The sequence below is a fragment of the Panulirus ornatus genome, chromosome 3, assembly GCF_036320965.1.
Source record: "Panulirus ornatus isolate Po-2019 chromosome 3, ASM3632096v1, whole genome shotgun sequence".
In the NCBI taxonomy this organism is placed as follows: Eukaryota; Metazoa; Arthropoda; class Malacostraca; order Decapoda; family Palinuridae; genus Panulirus; species Panulirus ornatus.
In genome coordinates this window covers 11,634,188-11,654,161 of record NC_092226.1, presented here as the reverse complement: position 1 = coordinate 11,654,161, position 19,974 = coordinate 11,634,188, and the positions used below count along the sequence as shown (strand labels likewise).

The 19,974-nt window shown below is 40.6% G+C and overlaps 1 protein-coding gene across 1 annotated transcript in view; it reads right to left on the bottom strand.

Moving 5' to 3' along the window:
- The window catches only part of Kap-alpha3 (karyopherin alpha3), a 90,640-nt gene that overhangs the window by 61,699 nt on the left and 8,967 nt on the right, over positions 1-19,974 (bottom strand). The window contains exons 2-4 of the mRNA XM_071683691.1: positions 18,952-19,054; positions 6,620-6,824; positions 2,388-2,548 (exon numbers count right to left, since the gene is read on the bottom strand). Coding sequence (XP_071539792.1) covers positions 2,388-2,548; positions 6,620-6,824; positions 18,952-19,054 — 469 coding nt within the window. The remainder of the gene's footprint in view (positions 1-2,387; positions 2,549-6,619; positions 6,825-18,951; positions 19,055-19,974) is intronic.

Sequence of the window (19,974 nt, the reverse complement as noted above, 5' to 3'; positions counted from 1 at the left end):
CAATGCATTACACATAACAGCTAGAGACTGAGTGTGAATGAATGTGGCCTTTTTGTTTGTTTTCCTGGTGCTACCTCGCTGAAGCAGTGGGTAACGATGTTGTTTCCTGTAGGCAGAGTAATGCCAAGAATGGATGAAGGCAAGCAAGTATGATATGTACATGTGTATATATATGTATGTCGAGTATGTATGTGTGTATATGCTGATATATATATGTATGTATATGTGTGTGTACGGGCATTTATGTATATATATGTATAAATGAGTGGATGGGCCATTCTTCACCTGTTTCCTGGTGCTACCTCGCTGATGCTGGAAACAACAATCAAGCATATTAAACATTAATATGCTTAAACATTAATATACTTTTCAACTTGTCACATGACTATGCACATTTCAGTACTATCATCATCAAATGCCCTCATTTGAATTTCCGGCTAAAGCATGATTCCACCAATCATCCACAAATGTGACCAGCATTCTCTTGTAACAGCTGGAAAAAGTATTACATTCCCTAATCACTCATAAATTATTTTTTTTTTATTTTGCTTTGTTGCTGTCTCCTGCATTTGCGAGGTAGTGCAAGGAAACAGAAGAAAGAAATGGCCCAACCCACCCCATACACAATGTACACACACACACGTCCACACACGCAAATATACATACCTATACATCTCAATGTACACATATATATACACACACAGACACATACATATATACCCATGCACACAATTCACACTGTCTGCCTTTATTCATTCCCATCGCCACCTCGCCACACATGAAATACCATCCCCCTCCCCCCTCATGTGTGCGAGGTAGCACTAGGAAAAGATAACAAAGGCCCCATTCGTTCACACTCAGTCTCCAGCTGTCATGCAATAATGCCCGAAACCACAGCTCCCTTTCCACATCACCATGAGTCATACATACATTAAATAATCCTACCTACCAGTCAATAATACAGTCACCCCCTTTTTTCATAAATTCCACTGCAATACCGTCCAAACCCGCTGCCTTGCTGGCTTTCATCTTCCGCAAAGCTTTTACTACCTCTTTTCTGTTTCCCAAATCATCTCCCTAACCCTCTCACTTTGCATATTGCTCAAAATCTTTTTCACTCCATCCTTCCACCTCCAATTTGGTGTCTGCTTCTCCTTGTTCCCTCCACCTATGACACATATATCCTCTTTGTAAATCTTTCCTCACTAATTCTCTCCATGTGACCAAACCATTTCAACACACCCTCTTCTGCTCTCTCAGCCACACTTGTTTTACTACCACACATCTGTCTCATCCAGATGTTTCACATACCCTTGTTCAGTCCACTGAAAGCATGTCGACCCCAGTATACCAAGTCGTTCCAATTCACTCTATTCCTTGCATGCCTGTCACCCTCCTGCATGTTCAGGCACCGATTGCTCAAAATCTTTTTCACTCCATCCTTCCACCTCCATTTTGGTCTCCCACTTCTTGTCCCTCCACCTCTGTCAACCTTTCCTCACTCATTCTGTCCATATGTCCTAACCATTTCAATTCATCCTCTTCTGCTCTCTCAACCACATTATCATTATCATCATTACCACTAATGAACTTCACTAACAAATATTTCTTACTATAATCTAATTAAAACCTTGTACACATTTACCCTTAACAACATTTATTGCACAAATTCCAAAGGTCAGTCTTCTCCAATCTTCATTTCAATGAAGTATATTTTCACATATTTAGTTTATCAAATCCCCCACCCACTGAAAGATGCTCAAAAGTGTCACATGAAATCTAAAGTAAGACAGGCAAAATGGTAAAAGCAATATATGGAAGTAGTAGGCAGAAACAACAGACAAGGTGCATTCGGTATAAGTGTCAAGTAGGAACATCAGATGGGAGAATTAGGAAGAAGTAATAGGCTGGAACATTAGGTAGGAGCCTCTGAAAACACTGGCTGGGGTTACCCTTTGCCAAAGGCCTGTTAAGGGTGAGGCACTAAAGGCTAAGAAGCAGTCATGGAGTTCACCAGTTATGGAGACTTTGGAAATGGCTACCCCTAGAGAGAGTTCCTTTAGGGAACAGTCGTCAGAGATATAGACAGATAAATAGATAGATAGATAAGCACATATAGGCAAATGTACAGACTAGCTGGGCATGAATAAAAATCAAGAAGTTAATGAGAACAACAGTATGAGAGAACAATTTATGACATAAAAGACCGGTGAGTTGCACCTCAAAATGATGTAATTGGAAAGACATCCATAAAATGAAAATCCCACTAACAATGGGACTACACTATAATACCGCAGCATCAATGAAGTTACACTCTATCATCAAAAGGTTGATGGTAACACGTATCCTCAAAATAATGACACCAGCCACATGAATCATATGCTCACCTAGTGCCCAGACGGCTTGTTCACAGACATTCTGGCTTGATGAGTGTAGAAGCTTAAGGAACAGAGGAACTGCACCAGCATGGACAACTGCTTGAGTTTGCCTAGATGTGCCAGATGCTATGTTGGTCAGGGCCCATGCTGCTTCAAACTGCAGTGATGGGCTGTTTAGGGAAGATATACTATTTACATCATATTTCTGTTTACTTCTTAAGAATATTCACATTATCTATGAGGTTTCAAGTTTCATCAACTTCTAAATAAAAAAAATGGTTTGTATAGTGCCACTATAAAAGGGGTACAAAAGTGATGTTCAAATTACAGAGGTATCAATTTGTTGAGAATACCTGGCACTTTGTATAGGAGTGTAGTGATTGAGTGTTGTGGCATGCAAAAAGCTTCAAACTGTAGAGTAATGTGACTTTGAGAATGGTATATGTAAGCATATGATAAGGGTGATAGAGATGCACTATGGAAGGTGTGACAAATGTATGGTGTGGAATGAAAGCCACTGGTAATGACTTGTTTTAATCAAGAGAGTAAGGCAAGTGTGCAGGTAGGAAGAGAGGAAAGCAAGTGGTTCCAAGTGAGAGTGTATCTGTCAAGGGTGTGTGATGTCACCATGTTTTTTTTTCTTTTTTTTTTTTGACATGGTGGAGAAGGAGGTGAATCAATGAGCCTTGGAGAGGCAAGCAGTTATGAAGTCAAATAAGCATGGAGAGGCCTGGGAGGTGAGTCAGTTGATTGTTAATGGCAGAGTACTGGTGAAGGATTCTACTAAGAAACTGCACAGCTGGTGTCTCCGAGTTTGGGAGTGTGTGAAAGGAGAAAGTTGAGAGTAAATGTGAGTAAAAGCAAAGTTAGGCTTAGCAGCGAAAAGGTACATGTTATCTGGGGTGTTAATTTGAATGGAGAGAACTTAAGAGGAGGTGGAGTGACTTAGCTATGTGAGAGTGCATATGGCAGCAAATGGAACTATTGGAGCAGAAACGATCCACAAGGTGGGTGGGGGGGGGGGGGGGGGAGAGAGAGAGAGAGAGAGAGAGAGAGAGAAGGTGTATGGAAAGGCAGGTTTTTATGGGCAAAGATGAGTATGACTTGTGGTACAGTGGTGGTGCTGGTGCTGTACAGTGGCGAGGTGACGGCCTTTGGCAAAAATTAAAGAAGAGGGTGCATGTGTTGGAAATGAAATATTTTTATGGCCAATATGTAATGTACAGAGGACTGATCAAATAAGAAATGACAGGGTAAGAGAGAGGTCTGGAAGTAAGAGGAGTACATATGAGAGAGCTGAAGAGGCTGTGTTGAAACAATTTGGGAATATGGAAAGGATGACAGAAGATACACATGTCAGATGTGAAGGGAACTAGGAAAAGGGAGGAACCAAGAAATAGAAAGGAAGGATGGAGAGAAAGATGCTATGAAGGTCTTGGGCCTAAACATGCAGGAGGATGCAAGGCACGCAAACTGGAGTGATGTGATATATAAGGGATGATGTTCTGTCAATGTGCTGTAACAGGGCTAATAAAATGGTCAGGAGAAACTATGGAAAGGTCTGTGAGCCCTGCCAGCAGCTAGAGGGATCTCGTTTCTAAGTATCAATCATGACATCTAGTTTGGATGTGAGCAAATCAGATCATTTCTTCATATTGTCTTGGCACTATTTCACTGTTGCAGAAAATGGCACAGAGTATGAAAAAAAGATAGAAAATATACCTGACAAGACAAAACTGCTTAAAATACAAACAAACAATTGCCTCTCTTTCTCTACAACAATACTGAATGAAAAATTTTACATAAAGCTGATAAGACAGTTCTCTTTTAAGTGCATATACCTTTCTAAGAGGATGTGAGGCATGCAAGAAACAGAGTGAATTGGAATGATGTGGTATACCAGGGTCGATGTGCTGTCAATGGACTGAACCAGGGCATGTGAAAAGTCTGGACTAAACCATGGAGAGGTTTGTGGGGCCTGGATGTGGATAGGGAACTGTGATTTCAATGCATTACACATAACAGCTAGAGACTGAGTGTGAATGACTGTGGCCTTTTTGTTTGTTTTCCTGGTGCTACCTCGCTGAAGCAGTGGGTAACGATGTTGTTTCCTGTAGGCAGAGTAATGCCAAGAATGGATGAAGGCAAGCAAGTATGATATGTACATGTGTATATATATGTATGTCGAGTATGTATGTGTGTATATGCTGATATATATATGTATGTATATGTGTGTGTACGGGCATTTATGTATATATATGTATAAATGAGTGGATGGGCCATTCTTCACCTGTTTCCTGGTGCTACCTCGCTGATGCTGGAAACAACAATCAAGCATATTAAACATTAATATAATCTTTCTCAGACTGGGGTCAAACTTAATGGCAGTATGTTTCAATTACTTTTCAACTTGTCACATGACTATGCACATTTCAGTACTATCATCATCAAATGCCCTCATTTGAATTTCCGGCTAAAGCATGATTCCACCAATCATCCACAAATGTGACCAGCATTCTCTTGTAACAGCTGGAAAAAGTATTACATTCCCTAATCACTCATAAATTATTTTTTTTTTATTTTGCTTTGTTGCTGTCTCCTGCATTTGCAAGGTAGTGCAAGGAAACAGAAGAAAGAAATGGCCCAACCCACCCCCATACACAATGTACACACACACACGTCCACACACGCAAATATACATACCTATACATCTCAATGTACACATATATATACACACACAGACACATACATATATACCCATGCACACAATTCACACTGTCTGCCTTTATTCATTCCCATCGCCACCTCGCCACACATGAAATACCATCCCCCTCCCCCCTCATGTGTGCGAGGTAGCACTAGGAAAAGATAACAAAGGCCCCATTCGTTCACACTCAGTCTCCAGCTGTCATGCAATAATGCCCGAAACCACAGCTCCCTTTCCACATCCAGGCCCCACACAACTTTCCATGGTTTACCCCAGACGCTTCACATGCCCTGATTCAATCCACCAACAGCACGTCAACCCCGGTATACCACATCTATCCAATTCACTCTATTCCTTACCCGCCTTTCACCCTCCTGCATGTTCAGGCCCCGATCACTCAAAATCTTTTTCACTCCATCTTTCCACCCCCAATTAGGTCTCCCACTTCTCGTTCCCTCCACCTCCAACACATATATCCTCTTGGTCAATCTTTCCTCACTCATTCTCTCCATGTGCCCAAACCATTTCAAAACACCCTCTTCTGCTCTCTCAACCACGCTCTTTTTATTTCCACACCTCTCTTACCCTTACATTACTTACTCGATCAAACCACCTCACACAACACATTGTCCTCAAACATCTCATTTCCAGCACATCCACCCTCCTGCACACAACTCTATCCATAGCCCACGCCTCGCAACCATACAACATTGTTGGAACCACTATTCCTTCAAACATACCCATTTCCGCTTTCCGAGATAATGTTCTCGACTTCCACACATTCTTCAATGCTCATACATATCACCATAAAAGGCATATAAGCTCCCATTCTTTCTCTCCCATATAAAACACCATTTAATGAAAATAAAGTTAGTTTTAGAATTAAGACAATTGCTGCCAAATTATTGTTTGAATTTTGATAAAATAACCATCATTACTGAGTAGTAATAACTATCTATTCAATCATTTTTGTACAACAACTCTCAGGAAAGAATGGGTAAAATCATATAAGAAAGTATGTGTATAGTCTAATCAATAAATATATCAAAATAAGGCCAAGTAAGGATTTTCCCTCTATGGCTCAGTCCTCTGATGTTGACACTACCTTGCTAATGTGGAAAATGGTGAATATGTATGAAAAAATAATAATAATGCCTGAAGAGTGATAAAAAGAGTGTGTGCTGCTTGTTTATGTAAATATATATAGCTACATGATATCAAGCCTGGGAAAAACAAATATCATAAACTGACTGCTCAATTGCCTCAATACAGTCCATTCAAAACATCATGACTTTCCTTTTACTTGTGCATATTACATGCATATTTGTTGTGGAAAAGCATTTTTTATATTCTCATTATTTGGAAACACCAGAGTTCCTTGTGATTCCATGCATAGTTTGAGTTCAAATAAAATATGGCTCATTAAAGCCCTAGTCTTCCATAAAATAAGCATTTTCTACAGTTTCCTGTTTTACCTTTAAAGCCAAAACTGCTCATCTAGCTATTTATTATAAATAAGTTCATTAACACTTACTTGTCAGTACCCTCTAAACATTTGACAAGTATAGGAAGGATGCCAGATTGTATCAGATCATCAATAGGTGGGTTTCTGTCTGATGACAAGAGTTTACGGGCTGCCTGAACTGCTGCTAGTTGAACTGCCTGGTCCTCACTCGCTGCATTAGCAACAATTAAAGCCAAGTTATCTGCAGTAAGTTGTTTGTCAACATCTTCATCATCTGAAACAAAGTCCTTGTTACATTTCAACTCAAAATAGAGACAAACATACATTTCTTTACTAAAACTTTAGGGAGAATAAGATATTCTGGAAGGAGGTAAAAAAAAAAGGGGGGGGGGGCACATCAGTGGAAGGGGTAAATGGGGAGCTGGTAAAACATAGTGAAGTGAAGAGGAAATCAAGTATTTTGAAGGCCTGTTGAATGAGTTTGATGATAAGGTTCCCAGTACATTTAGGTCCTTTACCACATTAATATGGGCTGTGAAAGATCTCTCAACATTCTCATTTTGCAACTTTGCTTGGCTTGTGGGGTGAAGTTAGGAAGCAACAATATTCAATTCATAAAAGAATAAGCACTTTGAATAATATCAACACTGGTGTTTCTCCTCAGAGCTTGAAGGTCTGCAGGATCCAAAAAGTCATCTTTCTGCTTAAGGCAACCATTGTTTTGTTAAGCTGAATAAACTGAAAGTAAGGTCGTTAGACATTATTACTCAGAGGTCTTTTACATTATTCAACTGATTTACGACAGGGTGTGTCCATCTGATATTAAGTATTTCAAATTTTCCCAACACCAGAGGAGTTGAAACTTATCTCCACTGAAAAGCATGTTGTTCTTAGATGCATGGTTAAAGATTTCGTTTATGTCTCTTTGTAGTTTTCCCATATCTACTGATGTGATTTTCAAACTTATTCTTGCATCATCTGCAAAGGATGATACCAAACTGTGGCTTGTGTCTGGGTCCATATCAGACATAAGAATGAGAAACAGGAAGGATGCAAGTTGAGTTCCTTGGGGGACTGAACTTTTTATCATGGAGGCACTGGAGATGGTATGGTTTATAACTACATATTGTGATCTGTTAGTTAAAAAGTTGTATATCCATCTCCAAATTTTTCCAGTTATTCAAAGCTTTTACATTTTGTGTGCTAAGACACCATATTCACATATGTTAACTGCTTCTGCATTACCTGTGTAAATTAGGTCAGCATTTTCTTTGTTTTCCTGAGCTTCAACAATCCTATCTCAGTGGTCAAGTAACTTCCAACCTAAAACCATGTTGTTCTGGGTTATGTTGATTGTTCACTTCCATAAATTCCATCAGGTTCCCAGTGAAATTTTACTTTCTGGACAATCTGAAAGCCCTGCTGCCTCTGAGAAATAGTGAGTTGGAGTAGCCATCTGCCAGTGGCCTATCAAGGGTAAGGCACTAAATGGTAAGTAGTGGCAATGGAGTCCACCAGTTCTGACGGGGAATGAAAAGGATGAACAACTGGAGGTGATGGCTCTGATTCTTATGGGATGACTCGTTAGAGTAAGAGGAATGAATTTGCAAAGAAATTTAAGTTATAGTTTAGATAAGCTGGAAACTGGAGAAACCCATATCCTTGGAGAGGGTGTATGGAGTGAAAATGGAAATGACGAATGTAAGTTGTCTGAGGGAATGGAAGGAGGAAAGGTATGGCTGGGGATGAATGAATATAAATAAGGAAGAGGGAAAGAAGGATGTGCAAATGTGCTACCTTTAAGAGTATGGAAGGGTGTTTCAAACCATGGATGGAATGGATCAAGAATAGTATGGGTGAAAGGAAAGATTGAAATTATGAAGTATGCATGAGTATAAATACATGTGAATACAAAGACTGTGTGAGGTAAGGACGAAATGAAGCATTTCTGGAGAAATTTGAACAACTTTTATTAGGTTTGTGAAGAAGAGATAGGAAGTCATACCGAATGATATGAAAGTGAAGGTGGGTGATGAAATCAATGAGATAGTTTGTAAAATGAAGTTCCAGGAGCAAATCAATGAGATAGTTTGTAAAATGAAGTTCCAGGAGCAAACACGAATGGATGTCCAAGCTGAGAGGGGTTTTCTCCATACAGATTCCCTATTTCAACACAAAATGATTCAAAGATGTACGTGGATCAGAAATGATGGAAGAACAAAAGGGTTTGATGACTGTGCGACAGTGGATGAAAGGTTGAGAACAGTTATGCTAAATGTTGGAATTGCAAGAGGATTCTTTGGAGATTCTGACCATTTTGCAGTTCTTATGGATGCAAGGATCAGGGAGAAATGGAGGTGTGGTGTAAGGAAGAATGGAGAATCAGAAAGAATGCATTTAGATACAAATGCAGCAAAATACAAGGATACAGTCATATTTGAATATGCTGTTTAAAAAGTTTAAAGAGAGACTATTAAAAGTTGCAGAATTTGCAATAGGATACAAGGTTGTGTGATTCTGATAAAAAGGGGAAATGCATGGAAGTCAGATGAGATTAGGAATGTTGTGGAAGAGAAGAAAGAGGCATATGAAAGACTGCTTGAAAGTAACGTGCCACTGGAAGTTCAGCAAAAGAGGAGGGTACAAAATGTGTAACTGGAATGTAAAATTGTGATCTACATGCCTTTTCCCTGATATACTCACCTTCTTCACCAACATGAGTTCAGTAATCCTTTTAACACAATCAATCACTTCACTACCATACTTTTTTCATACTTGATCGCTGTTTCCTGCATCAGCAAGGTAGTGCCAGGGAACAAAGAGAGACACATCCACTAACAAGCACATACATTTTTTTTTTCTTTGCTTTGTCGCTGTCTCCCACGTTTGCGAGGTAGCGCAAGGAAACAGACGAAAGAAATGGCCCAACCCACCCCCATACACATGTATATACATACGTCCACACACGTAAATATACATACCTACACAGCTTTCCATGGTTTACCCCAGACGCTTCACATGCCCTGATTCAATCCACTGACAGCACGTCAACCTGGTATACCACATCAATCCAATTCACTCTATTCCTTGCCCTCCTTCCACCCTCCTGCATGTTCAGGCCCCGATCACACAAAATCTTTTTCACTCCATCTTTCCACCTCCAATTTGGTCTCCCACTTCTCCTCGTTCCCTCCACCTCCGACACATATATCCTCTTGGTCAATCTTTCCTCACTCATTCTCTCCATGTGCCCAAACCATTTCAAAACACCCTCTTCTGCTCTCTCAACCACGCTCTTTTTATTTCCACACATCTCTCTTACCCTTACGTTACTTACTCGATCAAACCACCTCACACCACACATTGTCCTCAAACATCTCATTTCCAGCACATCCATCCTCCTGCGCACAACTCTATCCATAGCCCACGCCTCGCAACCATACAACATTGTTGGAACCACTATTCCTTCAAACATACCCATTTTTGCTTTCCAAGATAATGTTCTCGACTTCCACACATTCTTCAAGGCTCCCAGAATTTTCGCCCCCTCCCCCACCCTATGATCCACTTCCGCTTCCATGGTTCCATCCGCTGCCAGATCCACTCCCAGATATCTAAAACACTTTACTTCCTCCAGTTTTTCTCCATTCAAGCTTACCTCCCAATTGACTTGACCCTCAACCCTACTGTACCTAATAACCTTGCTCTTATTCACATTTACTCTTAACTTTCTTTCTTTCACACGCTCTACCAAACTCAGTCACCAGCATCTGCAGTTTCTCACATGAATCAGCCACCAGCGCTGTATCATCAGCGAACAACAACTGACTCACTTCCCAAGCTCTCTCATCCCCAACAGACTTCATACTTGCCCCTCTTTCCAAAACTCTTGCATTCACCTCCCTAACAACCCCATCCATAAACAAAGTAAACAACCATGGAGACATCACACACCCCTGCCGCAAACCTACATTTACTGAGAACCAATCACTTTCCTCTCTTCCTACACGTACACATGCTTTACATCCTCGATAAAAACTTTTCACTGCTTCTAACAACTTGCCTCCAACACCATATATTCTTAATACCTTCCACAGAGCATCTCTATCAACTCTATCATATGCCTTCTCCAGATCCATAAATGCTACATACAAATCCATCTGCTTTTCTAAGTATTTCTCACATACATTCTTCAAAGCAAACACCTGATCCACACATCCTCTACCACTTCTGAAACCACACTGCTCTTCCCCAGTCTGATGCTCTGTACATGCCTTCACCCTCTCAATCAATACCCTCCTATATAATTTACCAGGAATACTCAACAAACTTATACCTCTGTAATTTGAGCACTCACTCTTATCCCCTTTGCCTTTGTACAATGGCACTATGCACGCATTCCGCCAATCCTCAGGCACCTCATCATGACATACATATATACATATATTATTATTATTATTATCATACTTTGTCGCTGTCTCCTGCGTTTGCGAGGTAGTGCAAGGAAACAGACGAAAGAAATGGCCCAAGCCCCCCCATACACATGTATATACATACGTCCACACACGCAAATATACATACCTACACAGCTTTCCATGGTTTACCCCAGACGCTTCACATGCCCTGATTCAATCCACTGACAGCACATCAACCCCGGTATACCACATCGCTCCAATTCACTCTATTCCTTGCCCTCCTTTCACCCTCCTGCATGTTCAGGCCCCGATCACATAAAATCTTTTTCACTCCATCTTTCCACCTCCAATTTGGTCTCCCTCTTCTCCTCGTTCCCTCCACCTCCGACACATATATCCTCTTAGTCAATCTTTCCTCACTCATTCTCTCCATGTGCCCAAACCACTTCAAAACACCCTCTTCTGCTCTCTCAACCACGCTCTTTTTATTTCCACACATCTCTCTTACCCTTACGTTACTCACTCGATCAAACCACCTCACACCACACATTGTCCTCAAACATCTCATTTCCAGCACATCCATCCTCCTGCGCACAACTCTATCCATAGCCCACGCCTCGCAACCATACAACATTGTTGGAACCACTATTCCTTCAAACATACCCATTTTTGCTTTCCAAGATAATGTTCTCGACTTCCACACATTCTTCAAGGCCCCCAGAATTTTCGCCCCCTCCCCCACCCTATGATCCACTTCCGCTTCCATGGTTCCATCCGCTGCCAGATCCACTCCCAGATATCTAAAACACTTCACTTCCTCCAGTTTTTCTCCATTCAAACTCACCTCCCAATTGACTTGACCCTCAACCCTACTGTACCTAATAACCTTGCTCTTATTCACATTTACTCTTAACTTTCTTCTTCCACACACTTTACCAAACTTAGTCACCAGCTTCTGCAGTTTCTCACATGAATCAGCCACCAGCACTGTATCATCAGCGAACAACAACTGACTCACTTCCCAAGCTCTCTCATCCCCAACAGACTTCATACTTGCCCCTCTTTCCAAAACTCTTGCATTTACCTCCCTAACAACCCCATCCATAAACAAATTAAACAACCATAGAGACATCACACACCCCTGCCGCAAACCTACATTCACTGAGAACCAATCACTTTCCTCTCTTCCTACACGTACACATGCCTTACATCCTCGATAAGAAACTTGTCACATATACATCATATGATACAGTGCTGGTGGCTGATCTGGGTGAGAAACTGCAGAAGCTAGGTGACTGAGTTTGGTAAAGTGTGTGAAAGAAAGCTGAGAGCAAATGTGAATAAGAGCAAGGATATTAGGTTTAGTAGGGTTGAGGGACAAGTCAATTGGGAGGTAAGTTTGAATGGAGAAAAACAATTACTTCCTAGCACCTGAAACCTTAAATGCATAAAAACACTTTATCTGGATTTTGCCAAAGTTATGCCCTTTAGAAAAAAAGGTAAATTGGCTCATAAACTGAAGATCTGACCTGGTGCAAAAGGGTTTAATAAAATCTATCAAAGTATACCAACTAATACAAATGTTTCTAAGTTCTTAACCAAATATTTCCACCCAATCTTACTTCTCTCTCAATAACTGACCTGGTGCAAAAGGGTTTAATAAAATCTATCAAAGTATACCAACTAATACAAATGTTTCTAAGTTCTTAACCAAATATTTCCACCTAATCTTACTTCTCTCTCAATAACTATATTGCAATGTTGGCTACATAAGTGTTCCACGGAACACCGCTCTAGTTCTTACATATCATTCATTTAACTTTTCCATTCAAGACTTTATATTCTACATTCTTTGAATTCCACTCATTGTTTTTTCTGAAAGATTCAGCTTCTCAATCTACATTCTTTTCTCAATGACTTCCTCAATTCATTCACTATACAGTACCTCATTTTCTCTAACTGTTACATATAAACGATTACACATATATGTCAACTTCTAATAATGCATTCTTCTGCTGCTTCCTCATCACTTGCATTTGGTCCTTTTAAATGGAGGTGAAGAAGAAAGAAAAAACATAGTCATCACACATTTCTAATAAGAGATCTGAAATGCAAATAAAATACGGACTACTCTGCATGTCTAAACACAAGATAAAAAGTATGAGTAGGGAAATATAATAAAGAAAAGGGCAGAAGTGAGAACAAATAATAAAGGAAATTCGAAGTGGGGAGGGGCTTTGCAAACGTAAGAATATTTCAAGATGAGTTGCACTGTAAAAGTAGGTCAAGAAAAGGACCTCCTTAGAGACAAAGAATGGCAGTGCTAACAAGTTATTCATGGCTAATTGGTACACCATCTTGAAAAAACTAACACAACCAACTGACCCACTACAAGAAACATCTAATATAGTTAACTGATCCACTTTTGAAAACAGTCTACATGGCCAGTTAGTCTCCTATCTAAAGAATTTAACCTGACAAAGAAGTTCACTATTAAAAAAGAAAAGGTCATTTGGTTAACTAAAACATCTCCAATGGTCAACTGGTCCCCCACTCCACACATTTAACACAGGCTAACTAGTTCAGTGTCTAAGAAATATAAAACTGCATATGGGTTCACTACATTAAAAAATTATAAAAAGTTAATTGCTCACCTATTCTAGATATACAGTACCCACAAAAAAAGAATCAGACAATATCTATCTACAATAAGGCTTTCATATATGATGTTTTATTCATGGTACAAACTCCTATCACTCACTGATGATGGGTATATCATACATCTGGCAGCATGGTGCAATCTTTGAAGATGACGTGATTTGCAGCCTCAGGTACCCCATGGTGTTGAGAGTGGAAGAATGCAATTTTTTGCTTACTGTCCTTGCTATTTTCACTATCTATGTCAGGTGATATTCCTAGGTTGTAAGAAGTTGTCCATGGACAAAAAGGTCTGTAATTTTGCTTGAAAGCAAGAAAATATGTGTACAAGCAAAGATTTTTCATACATATTGGCAGAGCTAAGTTCACCATCAGGACACTTTTCTGGGCTTCCTTCTAACATCATCCCTCTCTGAAAAGATGGGTCTGGCCAACACAGGAAGACCAGAAGGGCAACAGATAAACTCTAGGAAGACCAGAAGGGCAACAGATAAACTAACAGGGAGGAGATTCTCAACACCTTGTGCTTCATAAGGTTAAGAGTCATTTCACTGGTTTTCCTAATGCTCACCAGAGCCAGCTTTTCATGTAGAGATGACATTACTAGGAAGTAGGTAGTAGCTGGTGGGCAGCCAACAACCTGGGAGGTATAGTATCAGTATTACCCACCTGGATATCAGGAGGGTTAGTGACACCTGCTTAGTGAGCCAGCACTTTAGTGGCTGTCAAGTTTCACTCCTTTCACCCAGGTATAAGTCTTTTCTTTCTGCCTCACTATCAAGTGGACTACTGGCATTCTGTCCACAAACATACAATCTTTCTAGTTATATGTAAGACTTGACAATGCTTAACTCATGCAGCTAACTCTTTGTAACCTGATTTTCCTGCGGTGAGCACTATTTGCTAGCTCGGGCAAAATGGTAGGAGCAGGAGACAGAAATAGTAGGTAGGAACATTTAGGCAGGATTACTAGGTAGAAACATTAGCTAGGAGCATTAGAAAGAAGTAGTCATTAGGAACATTAGATAGAAGCCTCTGCAAACATTGTGCTAGACTTGCCCTCTACCAGTAGCCTCTTAAGGGTGGGGCACTAAAGGCTAAGAAGCAGCACTGGAGTTCTTTAGTTATAGAGAATTTATTGCCATGGATATCCCTTTGAGAGAGTTCCACTTGGAACAGGCATCTGAGATATATTTTTATATTATATTATACTTTGTCGCTGTCTCCCGCGTTTGCGAGGTAGCGCAAGGAAACAGACGAAAGAAATGGCCCAACCCACCCCCATACACATGTATATACATACGTCCACACACGCAAATATACATACCTACACAGCTTTCCATGGTTTACCCCAGACGCTTCACATGCCCTGCTTCAATCCACTGACAGCACGTCAACCCCGGTATACCACATCGCTCCAATTCACTCTATTCCTTGCCCTCCTTTCACCCTCCTGCATGTTCAGGCCCCGATCACACAAAATCTTTTTCACTCCATCTTTCCACCTCCAATTTGGTCTCCCTCTTCTCCTTGTTCCCTCCACCTCCGACACATATATCCTCTTGGTCAATCTTTCCTCACTCATCCTCTCCATGTGCCCAAACCACTTCAAAACACCCTCTTCTGCTCTCTCAACCACGCTCTTTTTATTTCCACACATCTCTCTTACCCTTACGTTACTTACTCGATCAAACCACCTCACACCACACATTGTCCTCAAACATCTCATTTCCAGCACATCCATCCTCCTGCGCACAACTCTATCCATAGCCCACGCCTCGCAACCATACAACATTGTTGGAACCACTATTCCTTCAAACATACCCATTTTTGCTTTCCGAGATAATGTTCTCGACTTCCACACATTCTTCAAGGCCCCCAGGATTTTCGCCCCCTCCCCCACCCTATGATCCACTTCCGCTTCCATGGTTCCATCCGCTGCCAGATCCACTCCCAGATATCTAAAACACTTCACTTCCTCCAGTTTTTCTCCATTCAAACTCACCTCCCAATTGACTTGACCCTCAACCCTACTGTACCTAATAACCTTGCTCTTATTCACATTTACTCTTAACTTTCTTCTTCCACACACTTTTCCAAACTCAGTCACCAGCTTCTGCAGTTTCTCACATGAATCAGCCACCAGCGCTGTATCATCAGCGAACAACAACTGACTCACTTCCCAAGCTCTCTCATCCCCAACAGACTTCATACTTGCCCCTCTTTCCAAAACTCTTGCATTTACCTCCCTAACAACCCCATCCATAAACAAATTAAACAACCATGGAGACATCACACACCCCTGCCGCAAACCTACATTCACTAAGAACCAATCACTTTCCTCTCTTCCTACACGTACACATGCCTTACATCCTCGATAAAAACTTTTCACTGCTTCTAACAACTTTCCTCCCACACCATATATTCTTAATACCTTCCACAGAGCATCTCTATCAACTCTATCATATGCCTTCTCCAGATCCATAAATGCTACATACAAATCCATTTGCTTTTCTAAGTATTTCTCACATACATTCTTCAAAGCAAACACCTGATCCACACATCCTCTACCACTTCTGAAACCACACTGCTCTTCCCCAATCTGATGCTCTGTACATGCCTTCACCCTCTCAATCAATACCCTCCCATATAATTTACCAGGAATACTCAACAAACTTATACCTCTGTAATTTGAGCACTCACTCTTATCCCCTTTGCCTTTGTACAATGGCACTATGCACGCATTCCGCCAATCTTCAGGCACCTCACCATGAGTCATACATACATTAAATAACCTTACCAACCAGTCAACAATACAGTCACCCCCTTTTTTAATAAATTCCACTGCAATACCATCCAAACCTGCTGCCTTGCCGGCTTTCATCTTCCGCAAAGCTTTCACTACCTCTTCTCTGTTTACCAAATCATTTTCCCTAACCCTCTCACTTTGCACACCACCTCGACCAAAACACCCTATATCTGCCACTCTATCATCAAACACATTCAACAAACCTTCAAAATACTCACTCCATCTCCTTCTCACATCACCACTACTTGTTATCATCTCCCCACTTGCGCCCTTCACTAAAGTTCCCATTTGCTCCCTTGTCTTACGCACTTTATTTACCTCCTTCCAGAACATCTTTTTATTCTCCCTAAAATTTAATGATACTCTCTCACCCCAACTCTCATTTGCCCTTTTTTTCACCTCTTGCACCTTTCTCTTGACCTCCTGTCTCTTTCTTTTATACATCTCCCACTCAATTGCATTTTTTCCCTGCAAAAATCGTCCAAATGCCTCTCTCTTCTCTTTCACTAATACTCTTGCTTCTTCATCCCACCACTCACTGCCCTTTCTAATCAACCCACCTCCCACTCTTCTCATGCCACAAGCATCTTTTGCGCAATCCATCACTGATTCCCTAAATACATCCCATTCCTCCCCCACTCCCCTTACTTCCATTGTTCTCACCTTTTTCCATTCTGTACTCAGTCTCTCCTGGTACTTCCTCACACAGGTCTCCTTCTCAAGCTCACTTACTCTCACCACCCTCTTCACCCCAACATTCACTCTTCTTTTCTGAAAACCCATACAAATCTTCACCTTAGCCTCCACAAGATAATGATCAGACATCCCTCCAGTTGCACCTCTCAGCACATTAACATCCAAAAGTCTCTCTTTCGCGCGCCTGTCAATTAACACGTAATCCAATAACGCTCTCTGGCCATCTCTCCTACTTACATAAGTATACTTATGTATATCTCGCTTTTTAAACCAGGTATTCCCAATCATCAGTCCTTTTTCAGCACATAAATCTACAAGCTCTTCACCATTTCCATTTACAACACTGAACACCCCATGTATACCAATTATTCCCTCAACTGCCACATTACTCACCTTTGCATTCAAATCACCCATCACTATGACCCGGTCTCGTGCATCAAAACCACTAACACACTCATTCAGCTGCTCCCAAAACACTTGCCTCTCTTGATCTTTCTTCTCATGCCCAGGTGCATATGCACCAATAATCACCCACCTCTCTCCATCAACTTTCAGTTTTACCCATATTAATCGAGAATTTACTTTCTTACACTCTATCACATACTCCCACAACTCCTGTTTCAGGAGTATTGCTACTCCTTCCCTTGCTCTTGTCCTCTCACTAACCCCTGACTTTACTCCCCAGACATTCCCAAACCACTCTTCCCCTTTACCCTTGAGCTTCGTTTCACTCAGAGTCAAAACATCCAGGTTCCTTTCCTCAAACATACTACCTATCTCTCCTTTTTTCACATCTTGGTTACATCCACACACATTTAGGCACCCCACTCTGAGCCTTCGAGGAGGATGAGCACTCCCCGCGTGACTCCTTCTTCTGTTTCCCATTTTAGAAAGTTAATACAAGGAGGGGAGGATTTCTGGCCCCCCGCTCCCGTCCCCTCTAGTCGCTTTCTACGACACGCGAGGAATACGTGGGAAGTATTCTTTCACCCCTATCCCCAGGGATAATATACATATATATATACATATACACATACACACACATACACATACATACGCACATATACACACACACACACATACATATATATACATATGAGAAATGTAAGAAACAATTTAGAAAACTGAAACTTCTAGCTTGAAATGAATGAAAAAAAAGAATGTCACATAATGGTTCAACCTCTGGCTATGGAAAAAAGGAAATGTATAGTTTATTTACACAAACGTCAATAGCAGTTCTCATCAATTTAACCACTGTATCAATAAGCTTCAAAAATAAAGCTTATTCTATAATATAATAAAGTGTTGAATACTGCACCATTCTAAAGTTGAAAAATCATGTCGAACCACAGTAAGTCTGAGATATAAATAAACATATACTAGGAAGTCCAAAAAGGTGTGTGGAAGGTGAATGACAAATCTTACTTAAAATCACATTTTCTTGCTTCCAAGCAAGAATACAGGCCTTCTGTTCCTAAGCCAACTCCTTATGACTCACAGTTAGCTACTGGTAAAAATATCACTTGCAATAGAAATACTGAAAATATCAGTAATTGCAAGGACAGCAAGGAAAAGTTACATCACTCCAGTCTCAATACCATTGGTAAAAGAGGCACCAAATCATGTCATCTGACTTCTATGACTGTACCATGCTGCCAGACATGATAATTCACCATAAGTGAGTAATAGGATTTATTCAGTGGTCTTTTTTTTTAAACTATACACTAGAAATAAACCAGTTTATCCCCTAAGCTGAACCAGTGCATACAAGAAATATAAAAGTAACTCTGCACACAGCACAGACAGGATATGAGATATCATACCTGTAGAATCTACTGTGGGTACATTTCGTCGTTTTAAAAGCGTTTCCTCTCTCTTGTTTTTTCTAAGTTCAACTGTCACTTCAGTTCTTCTTCTTCTCATCTCCTAGAAAGAGTGAAAATGGATTCATACCAAGTAATATATTAGAAAAATATGTTAGTACCATTACCAACAACTTACAGTATTATTATCCAGATGAAGGAATTTAACAGTCAGCAACTTAGCTATCAAAGGGGGAGGGAGGTGAGAGAGTACCTAATGACATGAGTACATAAGGAAATATTCTGCCCTGAAATAAGGCTGGCGCCTACAACTCACCACACAGAGCACTTACTGCACAAGACACTTTTTCGTAGTACTGTCATTCTCTACTGCTAGTCTTGACATTCTTTACTATACATGGATTAATCTGTAACAATACCTTGACCAAACTGTTGGAAGCTACAGCACTCAGGCCCACATAACCTCCTTAGTTTGGCTGGTTTGGTGCCATTTGTAAGTGCTTGGTCAGTGCACTCTTAAATTTCTTGAATATACATCCCATCCTGTTTCTGATGATAAATGGCAAGGTGGGGAAGAGTCTTGGCCCCCAGATATTTAAGTTTTCTCTTACCTAGGATTTCAGGAGTATTTTACAAAGCATTTCAGAGGGAGTGTTTCACAAAGTCTTCCATGCCAGTAGGATGTTATTTCTGAATGTAGATTAGGAACCACGCTTCCCAAGATTTTCAAGGCACAGATGACAATATACTTCTCCCATCTACACTCCTGGTTGTTTAACCTTAAGATATTTCAGCCATTCCCAGTAATTCAGTTCCTTTACCACATCAATATTCATCAATTTTGCCTGCCTTGTTGGGTGATGTTAGGAAGCAACAATATTCAATTCACGAATCATACCATCACTGGTTTTTCTTCTCATCCTGAAGGTCTGCAAAATCCAGACTACCATCCTTTTGCATGAGGCAACTGTAGATTTTGTTTTCTTTGCTGAAGGTTTGGTTTTTAAACATCATTACTCCAAG